At 41.5% G+C, this 24,240-nt stretch overlaps 2 protein-coding genes and 1 long non-coding RNA gene across 6 annotated transcripts in view; 2 read left to right on the top strand and 1 right to left on the bottom strand.

Moving 5' to 3' along the window:
• Positions 1–9,136, top strand: part of LOC115160669 (signal transducer and activator of transcription 4) — a 29,116-nt gene extending 19,980 nt beyond the window's left edge. For 2 of the 3 annotated variants that reach the window (XM_029710917.1, XM_029710916.1), the window contains exons 15-21: positions 1,548–1,646; positions 2,349–2,484; positions 2,762–2,814; positions 3,137–3,231; positions 4,274–4,410; positions 4,767–4,958; positions 5,228–5,411. In XM_029710917.1, the coding sequence (XP_029566777.1) occupies positions 1,548–1,646; positions 2,349–2,484; positions 2,762–2,814; positions 3,137–3,231; positions 4,274–4,410; positions 4,767–4,958; positions 5,228–5,298 (783 nt within the window). In that variant the 3' untranslated portion in view covers positions 5,299–5,411. Of the gene's footprint in view, positions 1–1,547; positions 1,647–2,348; positions 2,485–2,761; positions 2,815–3,136; positions 3,232–4,273; positions 4,411–4,766; positions 4,959–5,227; positions 5,412–8,551 lie in introns of those variants that run through there. The other variant, XM_029710918.1, reaches the window with a different exon arrangement.
• Positions 1,561–2,354, bottom strand: LOC115160670 (uncharacterized). The gene is made up of 2 exons (XR_003869102.1): positions 2,264–2,354; positions 1,561–1,651 (listed from the first exon to the last, which is right to left on the bottom strand). It is a non-coding gene; the product is annotated as an uncharacterized LOC115160670 (long non-coding RNA).
• Positions 9,137–14,756: 5,620 nt separating the features above from the next.
• The window catches only part of LOC115160666 (signal transducer and activator of transcription 1-alpha/beta), a 27,917-nt gene continuing 18,433 nt past the window's right edge, over positions 14,757–24,240 (top strand). The window contains exons 1-4 of one of the 2 annotated variants that reach the window (XM_029710907.1): positions 14,757–14,894; positions 20,759–20,886; positions 21,807–21,951; positions 23,976–24,068. In XM_029710907.1, coding sequence (XP_029566767.1) covers positions 20,759–20,886; positions 21,807–21,951; positions 23,976–24,068 — 366 coding nt within the window. In that variant the 5' untranslated portion in view covers positions 14,757–14,894. The remainder of the gene's footprint in view (positions 14,895–20,758; positions 20,887–21,806; positions 21,952–23,975; positions 24,069–24,240) is intronic. The other variant, XM_029710906.1, reaches the window with a different exon arrangement.

Here is a 24,240-nt window from a genome sequence, read left to right as displayed (position 1 = left end):
TGCTCAGAGAAAGATGTTGTTTAACAAGTAATAAACTCTGCAAAAAAAGAAATGTCCTGTTACTGTCAACTGCATTTATTTTTAGTGAACTTAACATGTGTAAATATTTGTATGAACATAAGATTCAACAACTGAGACGAACTGAACAAGTTTCACAGACGTGACTAACAGAAATGGAATGTGTCCCTTAACAAAGGGGGGGGGGGGGGGGGTCAAAAGTAACAGTCTGTATCTTGTGGCCACCAGCTGCATTAAGTACTGCAGTGCAGCTCCTCATGGAGTGCACCAGATTTGCCAGTTCTTGCTGTGAGATGTTACCCCACTCTTCCATCAAGGCACCTGCAAGTTCCCGGACATTTCTGGGGGGAATGGCCCTAGCCCTCACCCTCCGATCCAACAGGTCCCAGACTTGCTCAATGGGATTGAGATCCGGGCTCTTCGCTGGCCATGGCAGAACACTGACATTCCTGTCTTGCAGGAAATCACGCACAGAACAAGCAGTATGGCTGGTGGCATTGTCATGCTGGAGGGTTATGTCAGGATGAGCCTGCAGGAATGGTACCACATGAGGGAGGAGGATGTCTTCCCTGTAACGCACAGCGTTGAGATTGCCTGCAATGATGACAAGCTCAGTCCGATGATGCTGTGACACCGCCCCAGACCATGATGGACCCTCCACCTCCAAATCGATCCCGCTCCAGAGTACAGGCCTAGGTGTAACGCTCATTCCTTCGACGATAAACGCGAATCCGACCATCACCCCTGGTGAGACAAAAATGCGACTCGTCAGTGAAGCGCACTTTTTGCCAGTCCTGTCTGGTCCAGCGACGGTGGGTTTGTGCCCGTTGTTGCCGGTGATATCATCTGGTGAGGACCTGCCTTACAACAGGCCTACAAGCCCTCAGTCCAGCCTCTCTCAGCCTATTGCGGACAGTCCGAGCACTGATGGAGGGATTGTGCGTTCCTGGTGTAACTCAGGCAGTTGTTGTTGCCATCCTGTACCTGTCCCGCAGGTGTGATGTTAGGATGTACCGATCCTGTGCAGGTGTTACACGTGGTCTGCCACTGCGAGGACGATCAGCTGTCTGTCCTGTTTCCCTGTAGCGCTGTCTTAGGCGTTTCACAGTACAGACATTGCAATTTATTGCCCTGGCCACATCTGCAGTCCTCATGCCTAAGGCAAGTTCACGCAGACTGTGACCTTAATTGCCTACTGTCTGTAAGCTGTTAGTGTCTTAACGACCGTTCCACAGGTGCATGTTTATTAATTGTTAAAGGTTCATTGAACAAGCATGGAAAACAGTGTTTAAACCCTTTACAATGAAGATCTGTGAAGTTATTTGGATTGTTGTTAATTATCTTTGAAAGACAGGGTCCTGAAAAAGGGACGTTTTTTTGTTGTTGCTGAGTTTACTAATTATTGGCACCCCTGTTTTCAGTACTCTAGCACTTTACCCTTGCAAGGATAACGCAGCATTTTTAAAAACTGTTTTATGAGATTGGGAGAGATCGTGTGTGTGTGTGTGTGTGTGTGTGTCTCTTTGCAGACCTGTTCTTTTCCTCTGGTCGTCATCTCCAATGTTAGCCAGCTGCCTGGAGGCTGGGCCTCCATCATGTGGTACAACATGCTGACTGACGAACCCAGGGTGAGCTGAGGACACACACTACCATTGTTTTAGGTGTTATTTTTTTATGCCGCTCACTAACCCTCCCCCTCTGCCTCTCTCACTCTCAAAATGTAATTCAAGGGGCTTTGTTGGCATGGGAAACATGTTAACATTGCCAAAGCAAGTGAAGTAGATAATATACAAAGTGAAATAAACTATAAATGAACAGTAAACATTACACTCATAAGTTCCCAAATAATAGACAGTTCAAATGTCATGTATGTAGAAAATATTTGATTTTATATATATATGATGAAAATATGACTGAACATTTTAACAAACACCATATCCTAAAAACAGGACTGGTCCAAATAAAATGGACAATATTAAACTAGACTACTCACAACTGCTAAATTGTCATGATAATCAATGATTTCAAGTTTGGTATTGTCTTTTTTTGATGAGCTGATTCATAGCGAACACTGCATTTCCCTCTGTGTGTGTATGTATGTGTGTTGTAACTATGTGCAAATACAGTGTTGTAACTATGTGCAAATGGTTAAAGGGGAAAATAAATAAACAGAAATATAGGTTGTATTTACAACGGTGTTTGTTCTTCACTGGTTGCCCTTTTCTTGTGGCAACAGGTCACAAACCTTGCTGCTATGATGGCATACTGTTGTATTTCACCAAGTGGATATGGGGGTTGTTTTCGAATTCTCTCTCTCTCTCTCTCTCTAGAACCTGGACTTCTTTGCCAGTCCTCCGCGGGCCAGTTGGGGCAAGCTCTCTGAAGTGCTGAGTTGGCAGTTCTCGACTTTCACTGGGCGGGGCCTCAACAGAGAGCAGCTGTGCATGCTGGGAGAGAAACTCATGGGTACAGCAGCCTAGTTGTACACATTTCATTAGAGCATAAAACTATTGGCATACATACACCATTCATTTACCCAGTTCATGAGGAACGGCGCAAGTATTTTTAAGTTTGACAGAACAGCAATGTGAATTATCAGAGATCTGTTTAGAATCTGACTTCAAAGTATGAAATCGTTCTATATTATCTAAGGATTTTTTACAATAATAGCTGAATATTCATAGTGTATGAATGTGTACTGGTTAGTCAAATAATTCTGATTATCAACTAATATTCACTGTAGGTCAGCAAGCCTCCCACAATGAATGTCAGGTATCCTGGTCCAAATTCTGCAAGGTAGGTCAAGCAGTCCTACTAATTCCTATAGTCCTACTACTGCAAGTCTTAAACACACAAGGTGGATGATGTCATGTCTTAATAACAAATACTCCCTTTATGTAGAAGCTTTCATATACATACTGTACTGACATTCTCCATCTTGACGGACTTGACTTTTTCATTTCAGCTCCTAGTGGAGTCCTTCTCCAACAAAATAATCGCTTCACTTCCTCTTAGCCTACTTCCAGTGGTCAAATTAAATTGATAAAAGTTTATGGCATCTTTCAGTAAGAAGTTAAGGGTAATTCTCATCTCTTTCAAATTCCGTCTGCTTTTCCAGGAGAATATTCCTGGGAAGCCTTTCAGTTTTTGGATGTGGCTGGATTTCATCCTGGAGCTCATCAAGAAGCACCTGCTTCCCATCTGGAACGACAAGTGAGACTTGTGGCCTGTCCTGAAACAACCCCTATCCCCTTCCCCTTAGGCCAGGGTTGGCGCGCCCATTAAGTCAGATTAGGTGGCCGCCTAGGGCAGCAGATTGACGAGGGGGGCATTTTGCTAGCTAAACTCGCCAAGAAGACGCACTTCCAACAACGCATAACCCCTCACATAATTCTGCCCCAAAACAATGAACTTTTCTCACCCATTGTCATATGGGCTATTTAGGTGAGTGCTGATTCCACCCAATGATAAGCAGTGCTTACTTTGCCAAAGGCAGGGACTCAAAAATATGTAGCTTGTCAATGCCCAGCTCGCCTAACCAGGGCGCTGTTGGAGAGATGTGGTGCTCTACCAACGAACACTCTGAAGTAGCTTTTGTTTTTTTCTGTAGCCTAGACTGGAGAAAAAATTCATGACAATGTCATGTGACAGACACTTTTTACATCATTAAATAGCCTAAATGGCACCCCATATCAAATAAAAAAGTGCTTTGATGAAAATATGACTTAACATTTTAACAAACACCATATCCTAAAAACAGGACGGGTCCAAATAAAATGGACAATATTAAACTAGACTACTCACGACTGCTAAATTGTCATGATAATCAATGATTTCACATTGGTATTAAGTCTTTTTTGATGAGCTGATTTCATAGCGAACACTGCATTTCCCAGTGTGTAAATATATCAATTATCATTGCAAATTGACTCCAGATAACTCCTGATGTAACTTGGGTAGCTGATATTCAGATCTTAAATAGGCAAAATGATTATAGCCTAGTCTTTAAGCTTTTGTCAGGAATCAATCAAGCCAATGCAACTACCTGTTTTACAAACGGTAGTCGTCATAGAACTGTATAGCAGACCTACACTATTCCAGTTTTGCGGGAATCAGGAAATGAATCATTAGGTTCAGTTCCATTTGAATGGATTTCATCTATTTACTCAGGTCTTTGGAACAGTGTACTTCATTACATTAGTGGGTGTTACTGCATAATGTAACTGATGGTGTGGTTTGCTTGTGCTTCCTTCAGCTGCATCATGGGCTTTGTCAGTAAGGAGACAGAGAGGGCCTGTTTGAAGGACAAGGAGCCTGGGACATTCCTGCTGCGCTTCAGTGAGAGCCACCTGGGTGGGATCACTTTCACCTGGGTGAAGCAGTCCGACAGTGGTGAGGCCGGCTCTGTTGTCAATTACTGTGGCGACGTGAGAAATTGACCTTAGAGGCTATATGGAACTTTTGCATCTGCTCTTGAGCCAAAAAGGGGTCCCCTTCATGGAGATAAATATTGTCCAGAAAGGACCTCATTAGACATAAAGGGTCACACCTCCCCACACCATTTCCTAAAACAAATGATTTGTGTTGTTTCATAAAATATGAATCCATTTATCTTATCTGAACCGTGCGGTCAACATTGAAATCCCAAATTTGACATAAACAATTAGCACCTAAACTTCCAGTGTCTTAAAATGTATTCTGTAAACATCCAACTCTGATTGGCTCTTTGGTTGTGTCTGTGTCAACAGGAGAGGCTAAGTTAATCTCGGTGGAGCCATACACCAAATCACGCCTCAGCGCTCTCCCGTTCGCCAACATCATCCGGGACTACAAGGTCGTCGCAGACGGAGAGGTCCCTGAGAACCCGCTCAAGTTCCTCTACCCCGACATCCCCAAAGACCAGTCCTTCAGACGACATTACAACAGTCAGCAGAGCAAAGGCAAGATGGTTACCAAGACACGTTTATGATAGAGGGGTTTGACTTGTACTTTAGATAGGTGGTCAGAATTCCTATATGTTCCAGCAACTTCTCTGTGAATGAGAGTAAGTATTTTATGGGGGTGCAACATTTTCTCATTGTTTTGTGGGGATGTTTACGTGTGGTACCTAGTTACTGGTAGAGGGGACAAGGGGGCTGGTTGGTACACAACATGCAATTATCAATGGTTGTTTTACTAAAATGCCTATTCTCTTTTTATCTTCTTGCAGTCTTTCCATATATATCATCTACATGGATCCCCATCTCCACTTTGCAGTGCGTACACAACAGTTTGTTATGATCTTCTAATTTGTGCAGACCAGACATTGCATGCAGACCTGTGCCAAAGATGTGTATTTGAAATGTACCAACTGTAGGCTATATTAGATATATAAAGATACTTTTGTGTGTGTATATATAGTGTGTGGAACACCCCTTCAAATTAGGGAATTTGGCTATTTTAGCCACACCCGTTGCTGACAGGTGTTTTAAAATTGAGCACACAGCCATGCAATCTCCATAGCCAAACATTGGCAGTAGAATGGCCTAACCGAAGAGCTCAGTGATTTAATGTGGCATCGTCATAGGATGCCACCTTTCCAACAAGTCAGTTTGTGAAATTTCTGCCTTGCTAGAGCTGCCACTGTAAGTGCTGTTATTGTGAAGTGGAAACGTCTAGGAGCAACAACCGCGAAGTGGTAGGCCACACAAGCTCACAGAACGGGACCGCCGAGTGCTGAAACGCATAGCGTGTAAAAATCGACTGACTCGGTTGCAACACTCACTACCGAGTTTCAAACGGCCTCTGGAAGCAACGTCAGCACAGGAACTGTTCACCGGGAGTTTCATGAAATGGGTTTCCATGGCCGAGCAGCCGCACACAAGCCTAAGATCACAATGCCAATCGTTGGCTGGAGTGGTGTAAAGCTTGCCGCCATTGGAATCTGGAGCAGTGGAAATGCGTTCTCTGAAGTGATGAATTACGCTTCACCAGCTGGCAGTCCGACGGTCGAATCTGAGTTTGGCGGATGCCAGGAGAATGCTGCCTGCCCCAATGCATAGTGCAAACTGAAGTTTTGTGGTGGAATAATGGTTCGGGGCTGTTTCATGGTTCGGGCTAGGCCTCTTAGTTCCAGTGAAGGGAAATCTTAACGCTACAGCATACAATGACATTCTAGACGATTCTGTGTTTCACCTTTTGTAGCAACTATTTCAGTATGACAATGCCCCCATGCACAAAGTGGGGTCCATACAGAAATGGTTTGTCGAGATCGGTGTGGAAGAACTTGACTGGCCTGCACAGAGCCCTGACCTCAACCACATCGAACATCTTTGGGATTAATTGGAATGCCGACTACGAGCCAGGCCTAATTGCCCAACATCAGTGCCCTACTTCACCAATGCTCTTGTGGCTAAATGGAAGCAGCAATGTTCCAACATCTAGTGTGAAGCCTTGCCAGAAGAGTTGATGCTGTTATAGCAGCAAAGGCGGGACCAACTCCATATTAATGCCCATTATTTTGGAATGAAATGTTTGACGAGCAGGTGTCTACATACTTTTGGTAATGTAGTGTATGTTAGTCAGGGGAGGACCATCCTCTGAATTTCTGAGAAATGTGAATAGTGAAACATGAGTTATCCTTTTTAGACAAAACTATACTAAATATATTCACGTCACCAAATAATTTATTGAAACAACGTTTTGCAATGAAGATCTACAGTAGCCTCAACAGCACACTGTAGGGTGGCACCATGGTGTAGCCGGAGGACAGCTTGTTTCCGTCCTTGTCTCGGTAAATTGACTTCAATACAAAACCTAGGAGGCTCATGGTTCTCATCCGCTTCCATAGACTTACACAGCAATTGTCAACTTCCGGAGGATGTCCTCCAACCTATCAGAGCTCTTGTAGCATGAACTGACATGTTGTCCACCCAATCAAAGGATCAGCGAATAAATCTAGTACTGAAAGCATGAGCTACAGCTAGTTAGCACTACATTGCATAAAATGTGGTGAGTAGTTGACTCAGACTAGTTGAACAGTTTTGAAATTAATTTCTTAAATAAAGTGAGGGCTAGAGAGCTAGCTTTATTTCTTTAGTATTTTTTTCAGTTAGTTAGCGGATGCAGCTAGCTAGTTTAGCCTACTCAGCATCCCTCTGTTTCAAACGGGTGTTTATGTTAGCTAGCTATGGCTATCCAACACTGAAACTCTTCTAAGTCTAGGCTTTTGGATTTTATTAATTTATTGCCATTGGGGCCGCCAGTGTAACTGCATACTGACTCTACTGCATGATTTTAGTGGATTTACTAACGTGTTAGTTATAGTAGATGTTTCCTATGACGTTTGCTAATATGGTGACAGCCATGTACAGTAGGCTGTGTGTAGAGGTTAGCAGTTATGATATGAATTTTTGTAACTTTTTTTTTTACGCCTGGTCAGACAGCTTATGTTGTGCACTGAAGTCCACAAGCAAAGGGAAAATATGAGAGGAGGAGAGCACATAGATGCAAGAAGGAATTATACAATGGGCAAAGTGATCCTGCTGGCTGTATGTGGCTGCTATGAAAGTGAACTGTCCGCATGTGATCAGGGGTGTATTCATTCTGCCGATTCTGTTAAATGGAAGCAAATGTAATGAAACTGCGATAAATGTACCTGAATTTGTCCAATATAAATGATTAGTTGCAACTGTTGGACTAATGACTAATACCCTAGATCAGCTAGATACCGGTAAGTGTGCAAGGCAGTATCGAATGTGCCAGTGTCACCTAGATTACTCAACAATTTCTCTCAACCTGTGCACCTATGTTGTCAACTTTTTTTATTCATAGGCTCGGTTGTAGCAACCTCCATGATGGATATAGGGAAATTGATTATCATGTAGTAGCTTAAACCTATCGATGTTACATTGAGCTGGATGACTGACCGTCATCCCGAGTGGCGCAAGGCACTGCCTCTCATTGCTAGTTGCGTCACTACAGACACCCTGGTTCAAATCCAGGCTGTATCACAACCGGCCGTGATTGGGAGTCCCATAGGGCGGTGCACAATTGGCCCAACGTCGTTCGGGTTTGGCCGGTGTAGGCCATCATTGTAAATAAGAATTTGTTCTTAACTGACTTGCCTAGTTAAATAAAAATATATCTAATATGCTGTAATAGAAATAAGGCCATGCTCATAAAACAAATAATCGTCCTCCCTCATCTTAAATGGTGCTGACCGCCACTGTTAGATATATTATTTTAAATATCCTTTTTTCTCTAGTCTAAATCATTCCCTTGGCCTATTGTGCTCCACTGCTGCTGCCGCCATTGCCTCCCCCCCACCTAAAGACACACTGCAGCTCTCTAGCCTAGTCCCATACTGTAGGCCTATACTGTAGGCTACAGTAGTAGCCAACTCATCCATCATTGCAGAGACGCAGTTGCGCCTCTAAGCCAGTCTCCAAATAACAATGGACTGAACCTGCTGAAAGTCAAAATAATCTTTCTTTTAGTTGCATTGTCATCAGTTAAGCATTTGTCTGACTTTTACTTCCCTATTGATATACAGATGAGTTCTCCATACTCCGAGTAACACAAGATGACCTGCAGAGTATGCCAAGTAACTCACTCCTCTACGACTTGTGTTCCACTGAGGGCCACTGGATCTGGCATTTTCTCTTACATCTGATCACAATATATTGATTGCTCTTCTATCCAACTGCTAGTATTGTCTTTGAGCCCATTGTCATGAATACAAATGTAAGTGTAAAGTAGATATTACATGCAGTGGTATGTCCAGTGGTATATCACTTCTCATAAATAGATATATTTAATTGTGTGTTTTACGAAATGTCTTGTATTATGCTGTTGCTTTCTGTTTGGCTCTGTTAGTCTAAAACGTCTCTATCAAGAACCAAGGTTTGTACAAAGAATATTATTTTTCATTAGTTTAGCTACCGATTTGATATTTTTGCACTAAGAGCCCAAGGCCTCTCGAGTAGAAAAAGGGTTTAACTACATGATTTCCCCTGTTGTCTTTACTACTGAGTAATAGTATGGCCATGATCAACAGAGGATGGATAAAATATTGTACTGGACAAAGCAATATTTTTCATCAGATTTTCTCTCCTTGAATAAAGAGTTCTGACCTATGTGGAATAGTAATTTGTTTTTTATTGACTAATGACTGCTTATCAGATTGTAACCCAGGGTTAGATTACTAATTTAACAGGTAGCCAAATTCCCAAGTATTTTGTTTTTTGACATGCTATTCAGAAGTGCAACGTTTGTTCATATGTTGAAATGTTTCCTGAATGACTCAAATGCAGATGTGCCGATTCATATGGCAATACCTGATTCTCATTTTCTCTTGTTATTTGAACTGCTACATTGTTGGCGTCATGTGGCTACTGTACCTCCCTTCTATTGTAGTAAAATGGGAAAGTACGTTGGGCTGTCTAAGTTACTGTTTTCCCTGGAAGTAAGAGGTTGCTTCCTTATTTCACTGATCAGCGGATCTACAGTAGTTTCTGTCAAGACTTGTGTAAACACTAATTTACAAGCTTTACTTCGCAAGACAGTGTAGCATGATGTGTTGTGAGCCTACTTTGGGTTTACGGCTTCTTCCAATGGTTTATGGCACAGGTGGTTATTCACCGCAAAAAAATCGAACCACTTCATCTGTCATTTAAACAGTAAAGTATGAGAACCCGGAGGATTATCATGAAATACACACGACGAATGCTGTTCTCAAACACCTGGATGCGGCACTTGGAGTGCCTAGGTTCGAGTGCCTGTTTAAACGGTTGTCAACATACAGTACAAAAAAAAAAAATTGTTTGACATTGACAATCAAAACACTTTTTTTCTACTTAGCCAGAGTCAGATGAATTCATGGGTACCTTTTTATATGTCTGCATGCAATTTCAAAGATGTTGAAGGTCGTTTATGAAACCATTGCTAATGCTAACTAGCGTTAGCCCAATGACAAAGTCTACAGGAGCAGCTAGCGTGCTAAAGTGAATAGTTTGGGCAAAAGCCAGTAGTTCAGAGGTTCTGAAGTTGCTAGCCAAGCGGACTGGTGGTCCATTTTATTAAGCAACAACAAAAAAGGTTTATATGCAGGCTGGCCAACTAAAGCTAACACACAATCACATCAAGCAGCTGAAATTAGGTGTGCATTTTAATTTGTTTTACCTTTTTTTTTTTCTATTTCCATTTCTTTGGATATATCTCCATAACAATGATGAATTCGCCTGGCTCAGAAAAGCTATCCGTCTTGTCTGGACACATTCATACAACGGGTGAGTCTATTCCTGGATGCTGTTTGGTTAAAACCACATTCCAACAATGATCTATTTCACAACCCACTACTGTTGTGAAATAACAGAACTCATTTCTGCATAGGTCGGAGAGGCAGGCAGCAAGGTTCAGAGTTGGAGGACTCATCGTGGATATGACCCAATTTAGCATGGACATTACCATTGAGGGCTTCCACCATTTTAAAGTAGTCAACTGAGTGGATATTCTTATGGGTTGGGAGCGATCAGCCAATGATCAGAGTATTGTCTTCAAATTGGGTTAACTGGTTTTAAATTACTTTAAAGTACTGTATATCACCACATTCTAGTGGCCACAATAAGTCAATGACACGATTTGGTTCAGGACTCCAGCACTGCAAGTGGCAGTAAATCACCAATATTAGCTTTATGCTTTCTTCAAACACAAAATAAGAAAATATAATACTTCAAAATGGAGATAGCCTCAATGACACTGTATGTGCTGTCACAGATGCCATAGTGCATTGTTCATTCAAATGGAATTGTCTGGGGACAAGGAATTTTTATTTATTGTGAATAACTCGCAGCTATCAACCAATCAGCATCCAAGATTCAAATGTACAGTTTTATAATGACTGTAGCCTATAATGGGACAAAGGACATTCTGATATTGTAATTGATTGATTGACTGTCTACATTGTACCATAATCTTGGCATTAATGTTTTTAATCATTATCTCTCTTGTAGGCCTCATTCAATCTTGGAGGCCTCGTCCTAATATTTAAATATTTCTTAACTCCATTCTTTTACTTTTCGATTTGTGTGTATTGTTGTGAATTGTTTGATATTACTACACTGTTGGAGCTAGGAACACAAGCATTTCGCTACACCCCAGTAACATCTGCTAAATACAGTTGGGGGAAAAAAGTATTTGATCCCCTGCTGATTTTGTATGTTTGCCCACTTACAAAGAAATGATCAGTCTATAATTTTAATGGTAGGTTTATATGAACAGTGAGAGACAGAATAACAACAAAAAAATCCTGAAAAACGCATGTACATTTTTATCAAATGATTTGCATTTTAATAAGGGAAGTAAGTATTTGACCCCTCTGCAAAACATGACTTAGTACTTGGTGGCAAAACCCTTGTTGGCAATCACAAAGGTCAGACGTTTCTTGTAGTTGGCCACCAGGTTTGCACACATCTCAGGAGGGATTTTGTCCCACTCCTCTTTGCAGATCTTCTCCAAGTCATTAAGGTTTCGAGGCTGACGTTTGGCAACTCGAACCTTCAGCTCCCTCCACAGATTTTCTATGCGATTAAGGTCTGGAGACTGGCTAGGCCACTCCAGGACCTTAATGTGCTTCTTCTTGAGTCACTCCTTTGTAGCCTTGGCAGTGTGTTTTGGGTCATTGTCATGCTGGAATACCCATCCACGACCCATTTTCAATGCCCTGGCTGAGGGAAGGATGTTCTCACCCAAGATTTCACGGTACATGGCCCCGTCCATCGTCCCTTTGATGCGGTGAAGTTGTCCTGTCCCCTTAGCAGAAAAACACCCCCAAAGCATAATGTTTCCACCTCCATGTTTGACGGTTGAGATGGTGTTCTTGGGGTCATAGGCAGCATTCCTCCTCCTCCTCCAAACACGGCGAGTTGAGTTGATGCCAAAGAGCTCCATTTTGGTCTCATCTGACCACAACGCTTTCACCAGTTGTCCTCTGAATCATTCAGATGTTCATTGGCAAACTTCAGACGGGCATGTATATGTGTTCTTGAGCAGGGGGACCTTGCGGGTGCTGCAGGATTTCAGTCCTTCACGGCGTAGTGTGTTACCAATTGTTTTCTTGGTGACTATGGTCCCAGCTGCCTTGAGATCATTGACAAGATCCTCCCGTGTAGTTCTGGGCTGATTCCTCACCGTTCTCATGATCATTGCAACCCCACGAGGTGAGATCTTGCATGGAGCCCCAGCCCGAGGGAGATTGACAGTTCTTTTGTGTTTCTTCCATTTGCGAATAATCGCACCAACTGTTGTCACCTTCTCACCAACCTGCTTGGCGATGGTCTTGTAGCCCATTCCCGCCTTGTGTAGGTCTACAATCTTGTCCCTGACATCCTTGGAGAGCTCTTTGGTCTTGGCCATGGTGGAGAGTTTGGAATCTTATTGATTGATTGCTTCTGTGGACAGGTGTCTTTTTTACAGGTAACAACCTGCGGTTAGGAGCACTCCCTTGGAGCTCCATGCAAGATCTCACCTCGTGGGGTTGCAATGATCATGGGCTCCTAATCTCAGCTCGTTACCTGTATAAAAGACACCTGAGAGTCAGAAATCTTTCTGATTGAGAGGGGGTCAAATACTTATTTCCCTCATTAAAATGCAAATCGATTTATACAATTTTTGACATGCGTTTTTCTGGATATTTCTGTTATTCTGTCTCTCACTGTTCAAATAAACCTACCATTAAAATTATAGACTGATCCTTTCTTTATCGGTGGGCAAACGTACAAAATCAGCAGGGGATCAAATACTTTTTTCCCTCACTGTATGTGTATGTGACCAATAAACGTTGACTTGATTTTGATGGTTTTGCATACGTGATCGAGCTTCTGTGTATGTGTGCAGGGGCAAGGGGCCAGGCTTTTTCCCCTTGACTTGAGGGATAAAGTTTTATTGTATATATTTCAGAAAGTGATCAATATAAGAAACAACTCAATATATAAAATAGGCAGACTAAATTATGATTTATGTGGTTGGCCTATTTAGAGACAAAGTGCATTCAAAGTATTCAGACCCCTTGACTTTTTCCACATTTTATGTTAGTCTTATTCTAAAATGTATTAAATACATTTAAAAAAAATCCTCATCAATCTACACACAGTACCCCATAATGACAATGTGAAAACTTTGTTATTTTTTTTTAAACATTTTTGGAAATGTATTAAAAATAGAAAACAGAAATATCTTATTTACATAAGTATTCAGACCCTTTGCTATGAGACTTGAACATGAACTCAAGTGCATCCTGTTTCTATTGATCATCCTTGAGATGTTTCTACAACTTGATTGGAATTCACGTGGTAAATTCAATTGACTGGACATGTCTATATAAGGTCCCACAGTTGACAGTGCATGTTAGAGCATAAACCAAGCCATTAGGTCGAAGGAATTGTCTGTAGAGCTCAGAGGCAGGATTGTGTCGAGGCACAGATCTGGGGAAGGTTACCAAAAAATGTCTGCAGCATTGAAGGTCCCCAATAACACAGTCGCCTCCATCATTCTTAAATGGAAGAAGTTTGGAACCACCAAGACTCTCCTTAGAGCTGGCCACCCAGCAAAACTGAGCAATCGGGGAGAAGGGAAAGAAAGGGGGATACCTAGTCAGTCAACTGAATGCCTTCAACTGGAATGTGTCTTCCCTGTGGCTCAGTTGGTAGAGCATGGTGTTTGCAACGCCAGCACGGTGTGTGCAACGCCAGGGTTGTGGGTTCGATTCCCACGGGGGCCAGTACAAAAAAAAATACAAAAAATAAATGAAATGTATGCAGAGCCCGGACATGAACCCGATCAAACATCCCTGGAAAGACCTGAAAATAGCTGTGCAGTGATGCTCCCCATCCAACCTGACAGAGCTTGAGAGGATCTGCAGAGAAGAGTGGGAGAAACTCCCCAAATACAGGTGTGCCAAGCTTGTTGCATCATACCCAAGAATACTTGAGGCTGTAATTGCTGCCAAAGGTGCTTCATAGTACTGAGTAAAGTGTCTGAATACTTATGTAAATGTGATATTTCCGTTTTTTGTTTTTAATACATTTGCTAACATTTTTACAAACCTGTTTTTGCTTTGTCATTATGGGGTATTGTGTATAGATTGATGAGGGGGGAAAAAAACAATTTAATCAATTTTAGAATAAGGCTGTTACAAAATGAGGAAAATTTAAAGTGGTCTGAATACTTTCCGAATGCACTGTACGTTCCTGAAAAAAATACTGACTTGGAATTTGAGCAGGTTAAGTTTCAGGCTGTTTCCTATCAGTGGAACTGCACCGTCTACTTTCGCTTTCTCGGAAACCACATGGTTTCTACACAGCCGTTCCATCATTTTCTGCCACTCCCGCCGACAGAACTTGCAGAGCAATTGCAAAGATAAACGAAGATACGACCACGACTGTTGAACTTTGCCAAGCAATTGTAATACATGCAGTATAGTCAGCAAGACAGCTTTTTGAGTTATGAATTAGCTTTTTAAAATTTTGAACATTCCATTGCAGTACAAGATGAACAACCCCAAAAATATGTGACAATATGTGACAATGCTTTTTTTTCAATAATATGTTAGGTTTCTATTTACGGTCTGAATGAGTTGCGTTTTAAATTTAAGTTTCTGATTTCATACTGATGGGGGAGGTTGCCCGATAGAAAGAACAGCGCCAAAACGCGCACTGAACTTTGATTGGTTCTGTACTGAACCTATGCAAAAGCTTAGCTGCGATAGACTATACATAATTAAAAAGCATACCTAAACGTTCACATGTTTTCTGAAGCGCAGGGCTGGGGATGTTAGTGGAGGAACCTTTTACCATCTATCTTGACTTCACCTTTTTGTACCGTTTTCAACATTAATCAAGGTAGGTACAGCTTACTGTACCTGGTAGTTACTGTAATCAATAAATAACAGTTAAAATACGCCCAAAAAAGCAATTGTGCATGCAGGGAATTTTGTGTCATATATTATTGAAACGGTAAAATATTGTACGTATTTCAAATTATTGTCACAAAATAGATTGTCTGTTCACAGAATTTGGTTCTGTAAGGAAAAATATAATTTCTGCCATTTTCTTCTAAAGATTTTTTTGAATAATTTAATTTGAAAATTGTATTAGGTTTCCCTGGCAGCTACTGGCACATACATTTTTGCATAGCATCACTTGTGCGGATTAATTTGGCAAAAGTGATTAGGCCACCTAATAATTGCATACTGAGTCAATGCATGTGCAATAACTACAAGTGTGGTACAGTAGATTACCATATTTGTATCATGTTTTTATTTTATTTTTGTCTAGCAATGCTGTTTTCAGAATGTATTTGCTTGAACCGTCATCATAATCGTATAGACACTTCAGTTGATCTTGCAATGCTTCAAAGATGCAGGTTTAGAAAAATCACACCACCACAACCATAGCTGTTGACTGAATATAATTTGCTTCAGTCAATCAGCATGTGATAATGGTTGTATATTCTTCATTTGGAACAGGAAACTCGAATTAGAAATATATCTTGATAAGAGACAGAGGAGACTCAATGGTTCAATGCCTAATCTAATCTATAGATGAACAAACAACAACTGTTCATCAGTGCAGGAAAGGCTGCAGTATTGTCCCTGGACATCGCTTGTAACCAGTGATGGAAAAAGTATCCAATTGTCATACTTGAGTAAAAGTAAAGATACCTTAATAGAAAATGACTCAAGTAAAAGTGAAAGTCACACAGTAAAATGCTACTTGAGAAAAAGTCTAAAAGTATTTGGTTTTAGATATATTTAAGTATCAAAAGTAAAAGTAGAAATCATTTCACATTCCTTATATCAGTGGTTACCAAACTTTTTATAGTCCGTACCCCTTCAAACATTCAACCTCCATCTGCGTACCCCCTCTAGCACCAGGGTCAGCGCACTCTGAAATGTTGTTTTTTGCCATCATTGTAAGCCTGTCACGCACACACTATACGGTACATTTATTAAACATAATAATGAGTGTGAGTTTTTGTCACAACCCGGCTTGTGGGAAGTGACAAAGAGCTCTTATAGGACCAGGGCACAAATAATAATAATCAATCATTTTGCTCTTTATATAACCATCTTACATATAAAACCTTATTTGTTCATCGAAAATTGTGAATAACTCACCACAGGTTAATGAGAAGTGTCTGCTTGAAAGGATGCACATAACTCTATAATGTTGGGTTGTACTGGAGAGTCTCAGTCTTAAATCATTTTCCAAACACAGTCTGTGCCTGTATTTAGTTTTCATGCTAGTGAGGGCCGAGAATCCACTCTCACATACAGTTGAAGTCGGAAGTTTACATACACTTAGGTTGGAGTCATTAAAACTCGTTTTTCAACCACTCCACAAATTTCTTGTTAACAAACTATAGTTTTGGCAAGTTGGTTAGGACATCTACTTTGTGCATGACACAAGGAATTTTTCCGTCAATTGTTTACAGACAGATTTCTTCACTTATAATTCACTGTATCACAATTCCAGTGGGTCAGCAGTTTACATACACTAAGTTGACTGTGCCTTTAAACAGCTTGGAAAATTCCAGAAAATGATGTCATGGCTTTAGAAGCATCTGATAGGCTAAATTACATAATTTGAGTCAATTGTAGGTTTACCTGTGGATGTATTTCAAGGCCTAACTTCAAACTCAGTGCCTCTTTGTGTGACATCATGGGAAAATCAAATAGAAATCAGCCAAATTGTAGACCTCCACAAGTCTAGTTCATCCTTGGGAGCAATTTCCAAACGCCTGAAGGTACCACCACGTTCATCTGTACAAACAATAGTACGCAAGTATAAACACCATGGGACCACGCAGCCATCATACCGCTCAGGAAGGAGACATATTCTGTCTCCTAGAGATGAACATACTTTGGTGCGAAAAGTGCAAATCAATCCCAGAACAACAGCAAAGGATCTTGTGAAGATGCTGGAGGAAACAAGTACAAAAGTATCTATATACACAGTAAAACGAGTCCTATATTGACATAACCTGAAAGGCCGCTCAGCAAGGAAGAAGCCACTGCTCCAAAACCGCCATTAAAAAGCCAGACTGCGGTTTGCAACTGCACATGGGAACAAAGATTGTACTTTTTGGAGCAATGTCCTCTGGTCTGATGAAAAAAAAATAGAACTGTTTGGCCATAATGACCATCATTATGTTTGGATTAAAAAGGGGGAGGCTTGCAAACCGAAGAACACCATCCCAACCGTGAAGCACGGGGGTGGCAGCATCATGTTGTGAGGGTGCTTTGCTGCAGGAGGGACTGGTGCACTTCACAAAATAGATGGCTTCATGAGGAAGGAAAATTATGTGGATATATTGAAGCAACATCTCAAGACATTAGTCAGGAAGTTAAAGCTTGGTCACAAATGGGTCTTCCAAATTGACAATGACCCCAAGCATACTTCCAAAGTTGTGGCAAAATGGCTTAATGACAACAAAGTCTAGGTATTGCGGTGGCCATCACAAAGCCCTGACCTCAATCCCATTGAAAATTTGTGGGCAGAACTGAAAAAGCATGTGCGAGCAAGTAGGCCTACAAACCTGACTCAGTTACACCAGCTCTGTCAGGAGGAATGGGCCAAAATTCACCCAACTTATTGTGGGAAGCTTGTGGAAGGCTACCGGAAACGTTTGACCCAAGTTAAACAATTTAAAGGCAATGCTACCAAATACTAATTGACTGTATGTAAACTTCTGCCCCACTGGGAATGTGATGAAATAAATAAAAGCTGAAATAAATCATTCTCTCTACTATTATTCTGACATTTCACATTCTTAAAATAAAGTGGTGATCCTAACTGACCTAAAACAGGGAATTTGTACTAGGATTAAATTTCAGGAATTGTGAAAACTGAGTTTAAATGTATTTGGCTGAGTTGTATGTAAACTTACGACTTCAACTGTAGGTACGCGGTTGCAAAGGGCATCAGTGTCTTAACAGCGTGATTTGCCAAGGCAAGAAACTCTGAGCGCAGCCCTATCCAGAAATCTGTCAGTGGCCTCTGATTAAATTACAATTTCACAGAACCGCTTGTTGCAATTTTGATGAGTCTCTCTTCTTCAGATATTGTTGAGTGGACTGGAGGCAGGGCATGAAAGGAATAAGGAATCCAGTTGTTGTGTGTCGTCCATTTTGGGAAAGTACCTTCGTAATTGCGCACACAGTTCACTCAGGTGCTTCACTATATCACATTTGACATTGCCCGTAAGCTTGAGTTCATTTGCACACAAAAAATCATACAATGATGGAAAGACCTGTCACGGTTGTGGAAAGGAGGAACGGACCAAAGTGCAGCGTGTGTCGTTCCACATTTTATTTACACTGTGAAACTATGCAATACATATAAATAAACTGAACGAACAAACCGTGACGCAAAGTAGAAACATACACTAACTCAGAAACAATCTCCCACAAACCCAGGTGGGAAAAAAAGAACCTACTTAAGTATGATCTCCAATTAGAGACAACGAGGACCAGCTGCCTCTAATTGGAGATCATCCCAAACAAAACCCAACATAGAAATACAAAACTAGAACCTGACAACATAGAAAACTAAACTAGAACACCCCCCTGTCATGCCCTGACCTACTCTACCATAGAAAATAACAGCTTTCTAAGGTCAGGATGTGACAAGACCTGTGTGTTGTCCTTGTTAATGCAGACAGAAAAGAGCTCCAACTTCTTAATCATAGCCTCAATTTTGTCCCGCACATTGAATATAGTTGCGGAGAGTCCCTGTAATCCTAGATTCAGATCATTCAGGCGAGAAAAAACATCACCCAGACAGGCCAGTCGTGTGAGAAACTCATCATCATGCAAGCGGTCAGACAAGTGAAAATTATGGTCAGTAAAGAAAACTTAAATCTTGTCTCTCAATTCCAAAAAAACGTGTCAATACTTTGCCCCTTGATAACCAGCGCACTTCTGTATGTTGTAAAAGCGTTACCGTGTGGCTCAGTTGGTAGAGCATGGTGTTTGCAACGCCAGGGTTGTGGGTTCGATTCCCACGGGGGACCAGTATGGAATTTTTTTTAATGAAATGTATGCATTCACTACTGTAAGTCGCTCTGGATAAGAGCATCTGCTAAATGACTAAAATGTAAAAAAAAAAATGTTACATGGTTGCTGCCCATATCACTGCATAATGCAGAAAATACACTAGAGTTCAGGGGCCTTGCTTTAACAAAGTTAATCATTTTCACTATAGTGTCCAAAATGTCTTTCAAGCTGTCAGGCACTCCCTTGGCAGCAAGAGCCCCTCGGTGGATGCTGCGCCAAGTGGCGTCAGGAGCAACTGCTTGCACGCGCGTTACCACTCCACCATGTCTCCCTGTCATGGCTTTTGCGCCATCAGTACAGATACCAACACATCTTGACCACCAAAGTCCATTTGATGTCACAAAGCTGTCCAGTACTTTAAAAATATCCTCTCATGTTGTCCTGTTTTCCAGTGGTTTGCAAAAGAGGATGTCTTCCTTAATTGATCCCCCATAAACGTAACAGACATATATCAGGAGCTGTGCCAGGCCCGCCACATCTGTTGACTCATCCAGCTGTAACGCATAGAATTCACTGGCTTGTACGCGAAGCAGTAATTGTTTCAAAACATCTCCTGCCATGTCACTAATGCGTCGTGAAACAGTGTTGTTTGATGAAGGCATTGTCTGTATAGTTTTTTGGGCCTTTTCCCCCAGCATTGTCCCAGCCATGTCCGCGGCAGCAAGAAGAATTAAGTCCTCCACAATAGTATGGGGCTTGCCTGTGCTATCCACTCGGTAGCTCACCATATAAGACGCCCCTTCTAGCCCCTTCTTATTAATGGTATCTGTTGCTTTTATATATGTCTTACTACTCGAATGTCATCTTTATTCTCGTGGCTTATTTTTGAAATTGTCATGTTCGTTTCCAAATGTCTGCGCAAGAGTGAAGGTTTCCAGCGAGAGAATAACGGTTAATGTGATTGGATGTTAATTATTTGACTAGGCTACCTGTATTTGACATTGTGTTGTTATTTCGCTGAACAGTAGATGGTTGAATTTTATTTTTGGCAGTGAAACGAGGCTATTTAGGCGAGAGAAAAAACCTCACCCAAATGTATAGCCCCGTTGGAAAATATAAATGTACTGTTTGAAAATGTGAAGAATAAAAAAATATATATATATATTATTCTTTTTTAAATGTGAATCACATGTTTATTTGGTGTACCCCCAACGGCATTGTGTACCCCAGTTTGAGAATACCTGCCTTATGTTAAGCAAACCAGACGGCCCACATTTTTATTTATTTTTTGTTTATTTGGAGTAAAAAGTAATAGTTGTCAAAAATATAAATAGTAAGGTAAAGTACAGATACCCCCAAAAACTACTTAATTAGTACTTTAAAGTATTTTTTACTTTTACACCACGGCTTAAGTTGTGACACTGTAGGAGAGTGAAATGCACTTCAATTGAATTCCAGTCTAGCTACTTTTAAAGCTTGTTTAAACTATATCCCTTTACCGAGTTACACAGAATGCAGTAAAAAGATAATGGAAAACAGTTCAGCCATTATCACATTAGGCAACATTGGTGTTACCCAGCAGCACTATAGAGCAGCTGACTCTCCCTCAACCCTTAAAAACTGAAGAAGCTTATAGTTGACTGTATGTGCCTATGGAATGGTACAGGGGGAAACAATGATTGCCATGTCTCTGTACCTGGTTCCTAGATGGCCCAGTGGTTCCAGCTGCAGAAATTAGACTCCAAGTACCTGGAGCAGGTGGACCAGCTGTATGATGATACTTTCCCTATGGAGATCCGCCAGTACCTCAGTACCTGGATAGAGAGCCATGACTGGTGAGTGAGCAGCAGTGGCTGACTAGGTCTGTCATTTACACAGTCAGTATGTGTAGATGTTTTCAAATGCTGTGTACTGTTCTCATGATTTAATGTGCTGCTGTTTGTTAATCTAGGTAAGGGGTGGGCAACTGGCGGCCCGTGGATCAATCCCCCCCCAAAAAAGATGGAAACTTACTGTTGAGAGTTAGAAAAGTATAAAATGCACAAGGTGCAATTTAAAAATGTGTTTATTTCTGTCACTGACAGTCATTCAATTAGTCCATGTCAGCAACAGTTTTTGTGGATTGGTCAATTAGCTGGTAAGTTAGCTGGCCGCTAGACTATCTAAACTTGTCACTCTCACTCAAATATCATATTAAAAACTGCAATAACTTTTCTCCAGCCTATGGCAAAATATGTAGAATGTAACGAGTGCGCTGAGAGACAGGAAGCAAGTACAGGGAGTGAGTGTTTTAATAAGTAAAACAAAAAACCCACAAACCACAAACAACACACCGACATGAAACAGAGTCAATAACACCTGAGGAAAGAACCAAGGGGAGTGACAGATATAGAGAAGATAATCAAGGAGGCGATGGAGTCCAGGTTAGTGTCATGAGGCGCTGGTGCGCTTGACAATGGTAATAGGTGTGCGGGATAATCAGCAGCCTGATGGCCTAGCGGTCAGAGAGGGAGTATACGTGACATAGAATTGCAGGAAATTAATGGGTAGATGAAAGCCTGCGCCAACTACTCTAAGAAGGAAACTGAAAGTAAAAGTAAGAGATGTATCAAGGTTGACACTTTCGTTGTTGTTGATGTACTGTTGTCAAACTCTTCACCTTCTAAGATACTGTGTTTCCGTGGTCTGGTTGCTATCATTTTAAATGATAACGATAGATTTCAAAATCCCGCCCCTTTTGGTTGACGCCCTGCAGGGACACGGTGGCAGCCAGCGTTTCCCTGGCGACGGTCCGTTTCCATGACCTCTTGGGCCAGTTGGACGACCAGTACAGCCGCTTCTCCCTGGAGAACAACTTCCTGTTGCAACACAATGTACGCAAGATTAAACGCAAACTGCAGGTAAGGCCAGGGTGGAATGTGGTATTAATTTGTAAGGTTTGACATTCATTTACAAGGTACAAACATTCAGGCATTGGCTATTGAGTATTAATCCATAAAACTGGTGCTTCGATTCTAAGAATGCTGCTCTGGAGATGTTATTTTATTGTCAGATCAGGGCCAGTCAGGATCGAGGGTATCAACAATGTTTCAAGCTGATGTAATGACACAAATGACGCTACATGACCAAACGTTTGTGGACACCTGCTCGTCGAACATCTCATTCAAAAATCATGGGCATTAATATGGAGTTGGTCAACCCCTTTGCTGTAATAACCTACTCCACTCTTCTGGGAAGGCTTTCCACTAGATGTTGGAACATTGCTGCGGGGACTTGCTTCCATTCAGCCACAAGCATTAGTGAGGTCGGGCATTGATGTTGGGCAATTAGGCCTGGCTCGCAGTCGGCGTTCCAATTCATCTCAAAGGTTTTCAATGTAGTTGAGGTCAGGGCTCTGTGCAGGCCTGTCAAGTTCTTCCACACCGATCTCGACAAACCATTTCTGTATGGACCTCGCTTTGTGCACGGGGGCATTGTCTTGCTGAAATAGGAAAGGGCCTTCCCCAAACTGTTGCCACAATGTTGGAAGCACAAAATGATCTAGAATGTCATTGTATGCTGTAGTGTTAAGATTTCCCTTCACTGGAACTAAAGGGCCTAGCCCGAACTATAATAAATAGCCCCACACCATAATTCCTCCACCAAACTTTACAGTTGGCACTATGCATTAGGGCAGGTAGCGTTCTCCTGGCATCCACCAAACCCAGATTTGTCCGTCGGACTGCCAGGTGGTGAAACGTGATTCATCACTCCAGAGAACGCGTTTCCACTGCTCCAGAGTCCAATGGCGGTGAGTTTTACACCACTCCAACCGACGCTTAGCATTGCGCTTGGTGATCTTAGGCTAGTGTGCGGCTGCTCGGCCATGGAAACCCATTTCATGAAGCTCCCGACGAACAGTTCTTGTGCTTCCAGAGGCAGTTTGAAATTTGGTAGTAAGTGTTGCAACCGAACTCATATCATTTTACGCGCTACTCACTTCAACACTCTGCAGTCCCGTTCTGTGAGCTTGTGTGGCCTACTACTTTGTGGCTGAGCCGTTTTTGTTCCGAGACGTTTCCACTTCACAATAACAGCACTTACAGTTGACCAGGGCAGACATTTGACAAACTGACTTGTTAGAAAGGTGGCATCCTATGACGGTGCCACGTTGAAAGTCACTGAGCTCTTTAGCAAAGCCATTCTACTGCCAATGTTTCTTATGGAGATTGCATGACTGTGTGCTCGATTTTATACACCTGTCAGCAACGGGTGTGGCTGAAATAGCCGAATCCACTAATTTGAAGGGGTGTCCACATACACAAAAGTATATTGAAGTTCTTTAAGCTAATCATTAACCATTGTATTGCTTGAGTTTTCAAACAGGATACTGGCTATCCAGTCCTTTGTTACATAAGCCTTTGATTTAGCAAGCTTAAAGCAGCTATATGTACGTTTTTGGGCGACCCAACCAAATTCACATAGAAATGTGAGGTATAGATCTGTCATTCTCATTGAAAGCAAGTCTTAAGAAGTGGTGGAACTGTTCTATGTGCGCTCTTTCTATGCTTCTCATTTACAAGTTTAGTTTTGCCTTCTTTTTATTTCGGATTTGTATCCCAGCTTCAAACAGCTGAAAATACAATATTTTTGGTTATTGAAAAGATATTTCACAGCGATTTAGATGGTACAATGATTATCTATACTTACTTGTTTTGAAATTAGAGTTATAGCAACCAGGAAACAGTGGCACAATTTCTGCATATTGTACCTATAATGTTTTATCTGGTTTGGTTGTTTATAATCAGCATAGCAGTGACATTTCCTTTTTATAAATTACGTTTCCAAGAGCAACTAGCAAGTATATGAAAAAGAACAGTGGTCCTGGAACAGAACCTTGAGGAACACCCATTTGACTTTTAAAGTTGATTAACTGTCTTCCTAGGACCACTTTCAGGAGGACCCTTTGCACATGGCCATGACTATATGTAAATGTCTGAAAGAGGAGAAGAAAATCCTGGCCGCCTTAAAAAAAGAGGTGAGACACCGATCTTGCCTTTTTCATACTGCCTTATGGAAATGTGGAAGCATAGTCTGTTGCAGTATGTGTACTGAATTGTGATTATGACGCATTCTTTTGTGTTTCCGAGAAAAGTTGTTATTGCATGGACAATTTAGCCATGAACTGATTTTTCAGCAAAGTTATTAGC

This window comes from Salmo trutta, chromosome 24 (genome assembly GCF_901001165.1).
Source record: "Salmo trutta chromosome 24, fSalTru1.1, whole genome shotgun sequence".
Lineage (NCBI taxonomy): Eukaryota > Metazoa > Chordata > Actinopteri > Salmoniformes > Salmonidae > Salmo > Salmo trutta.
The sequence above is the reverse complement of the archived record's forward strand: the minus strand, read 5'-3'. Positions and strand labels throughout refer to the sequence as shown.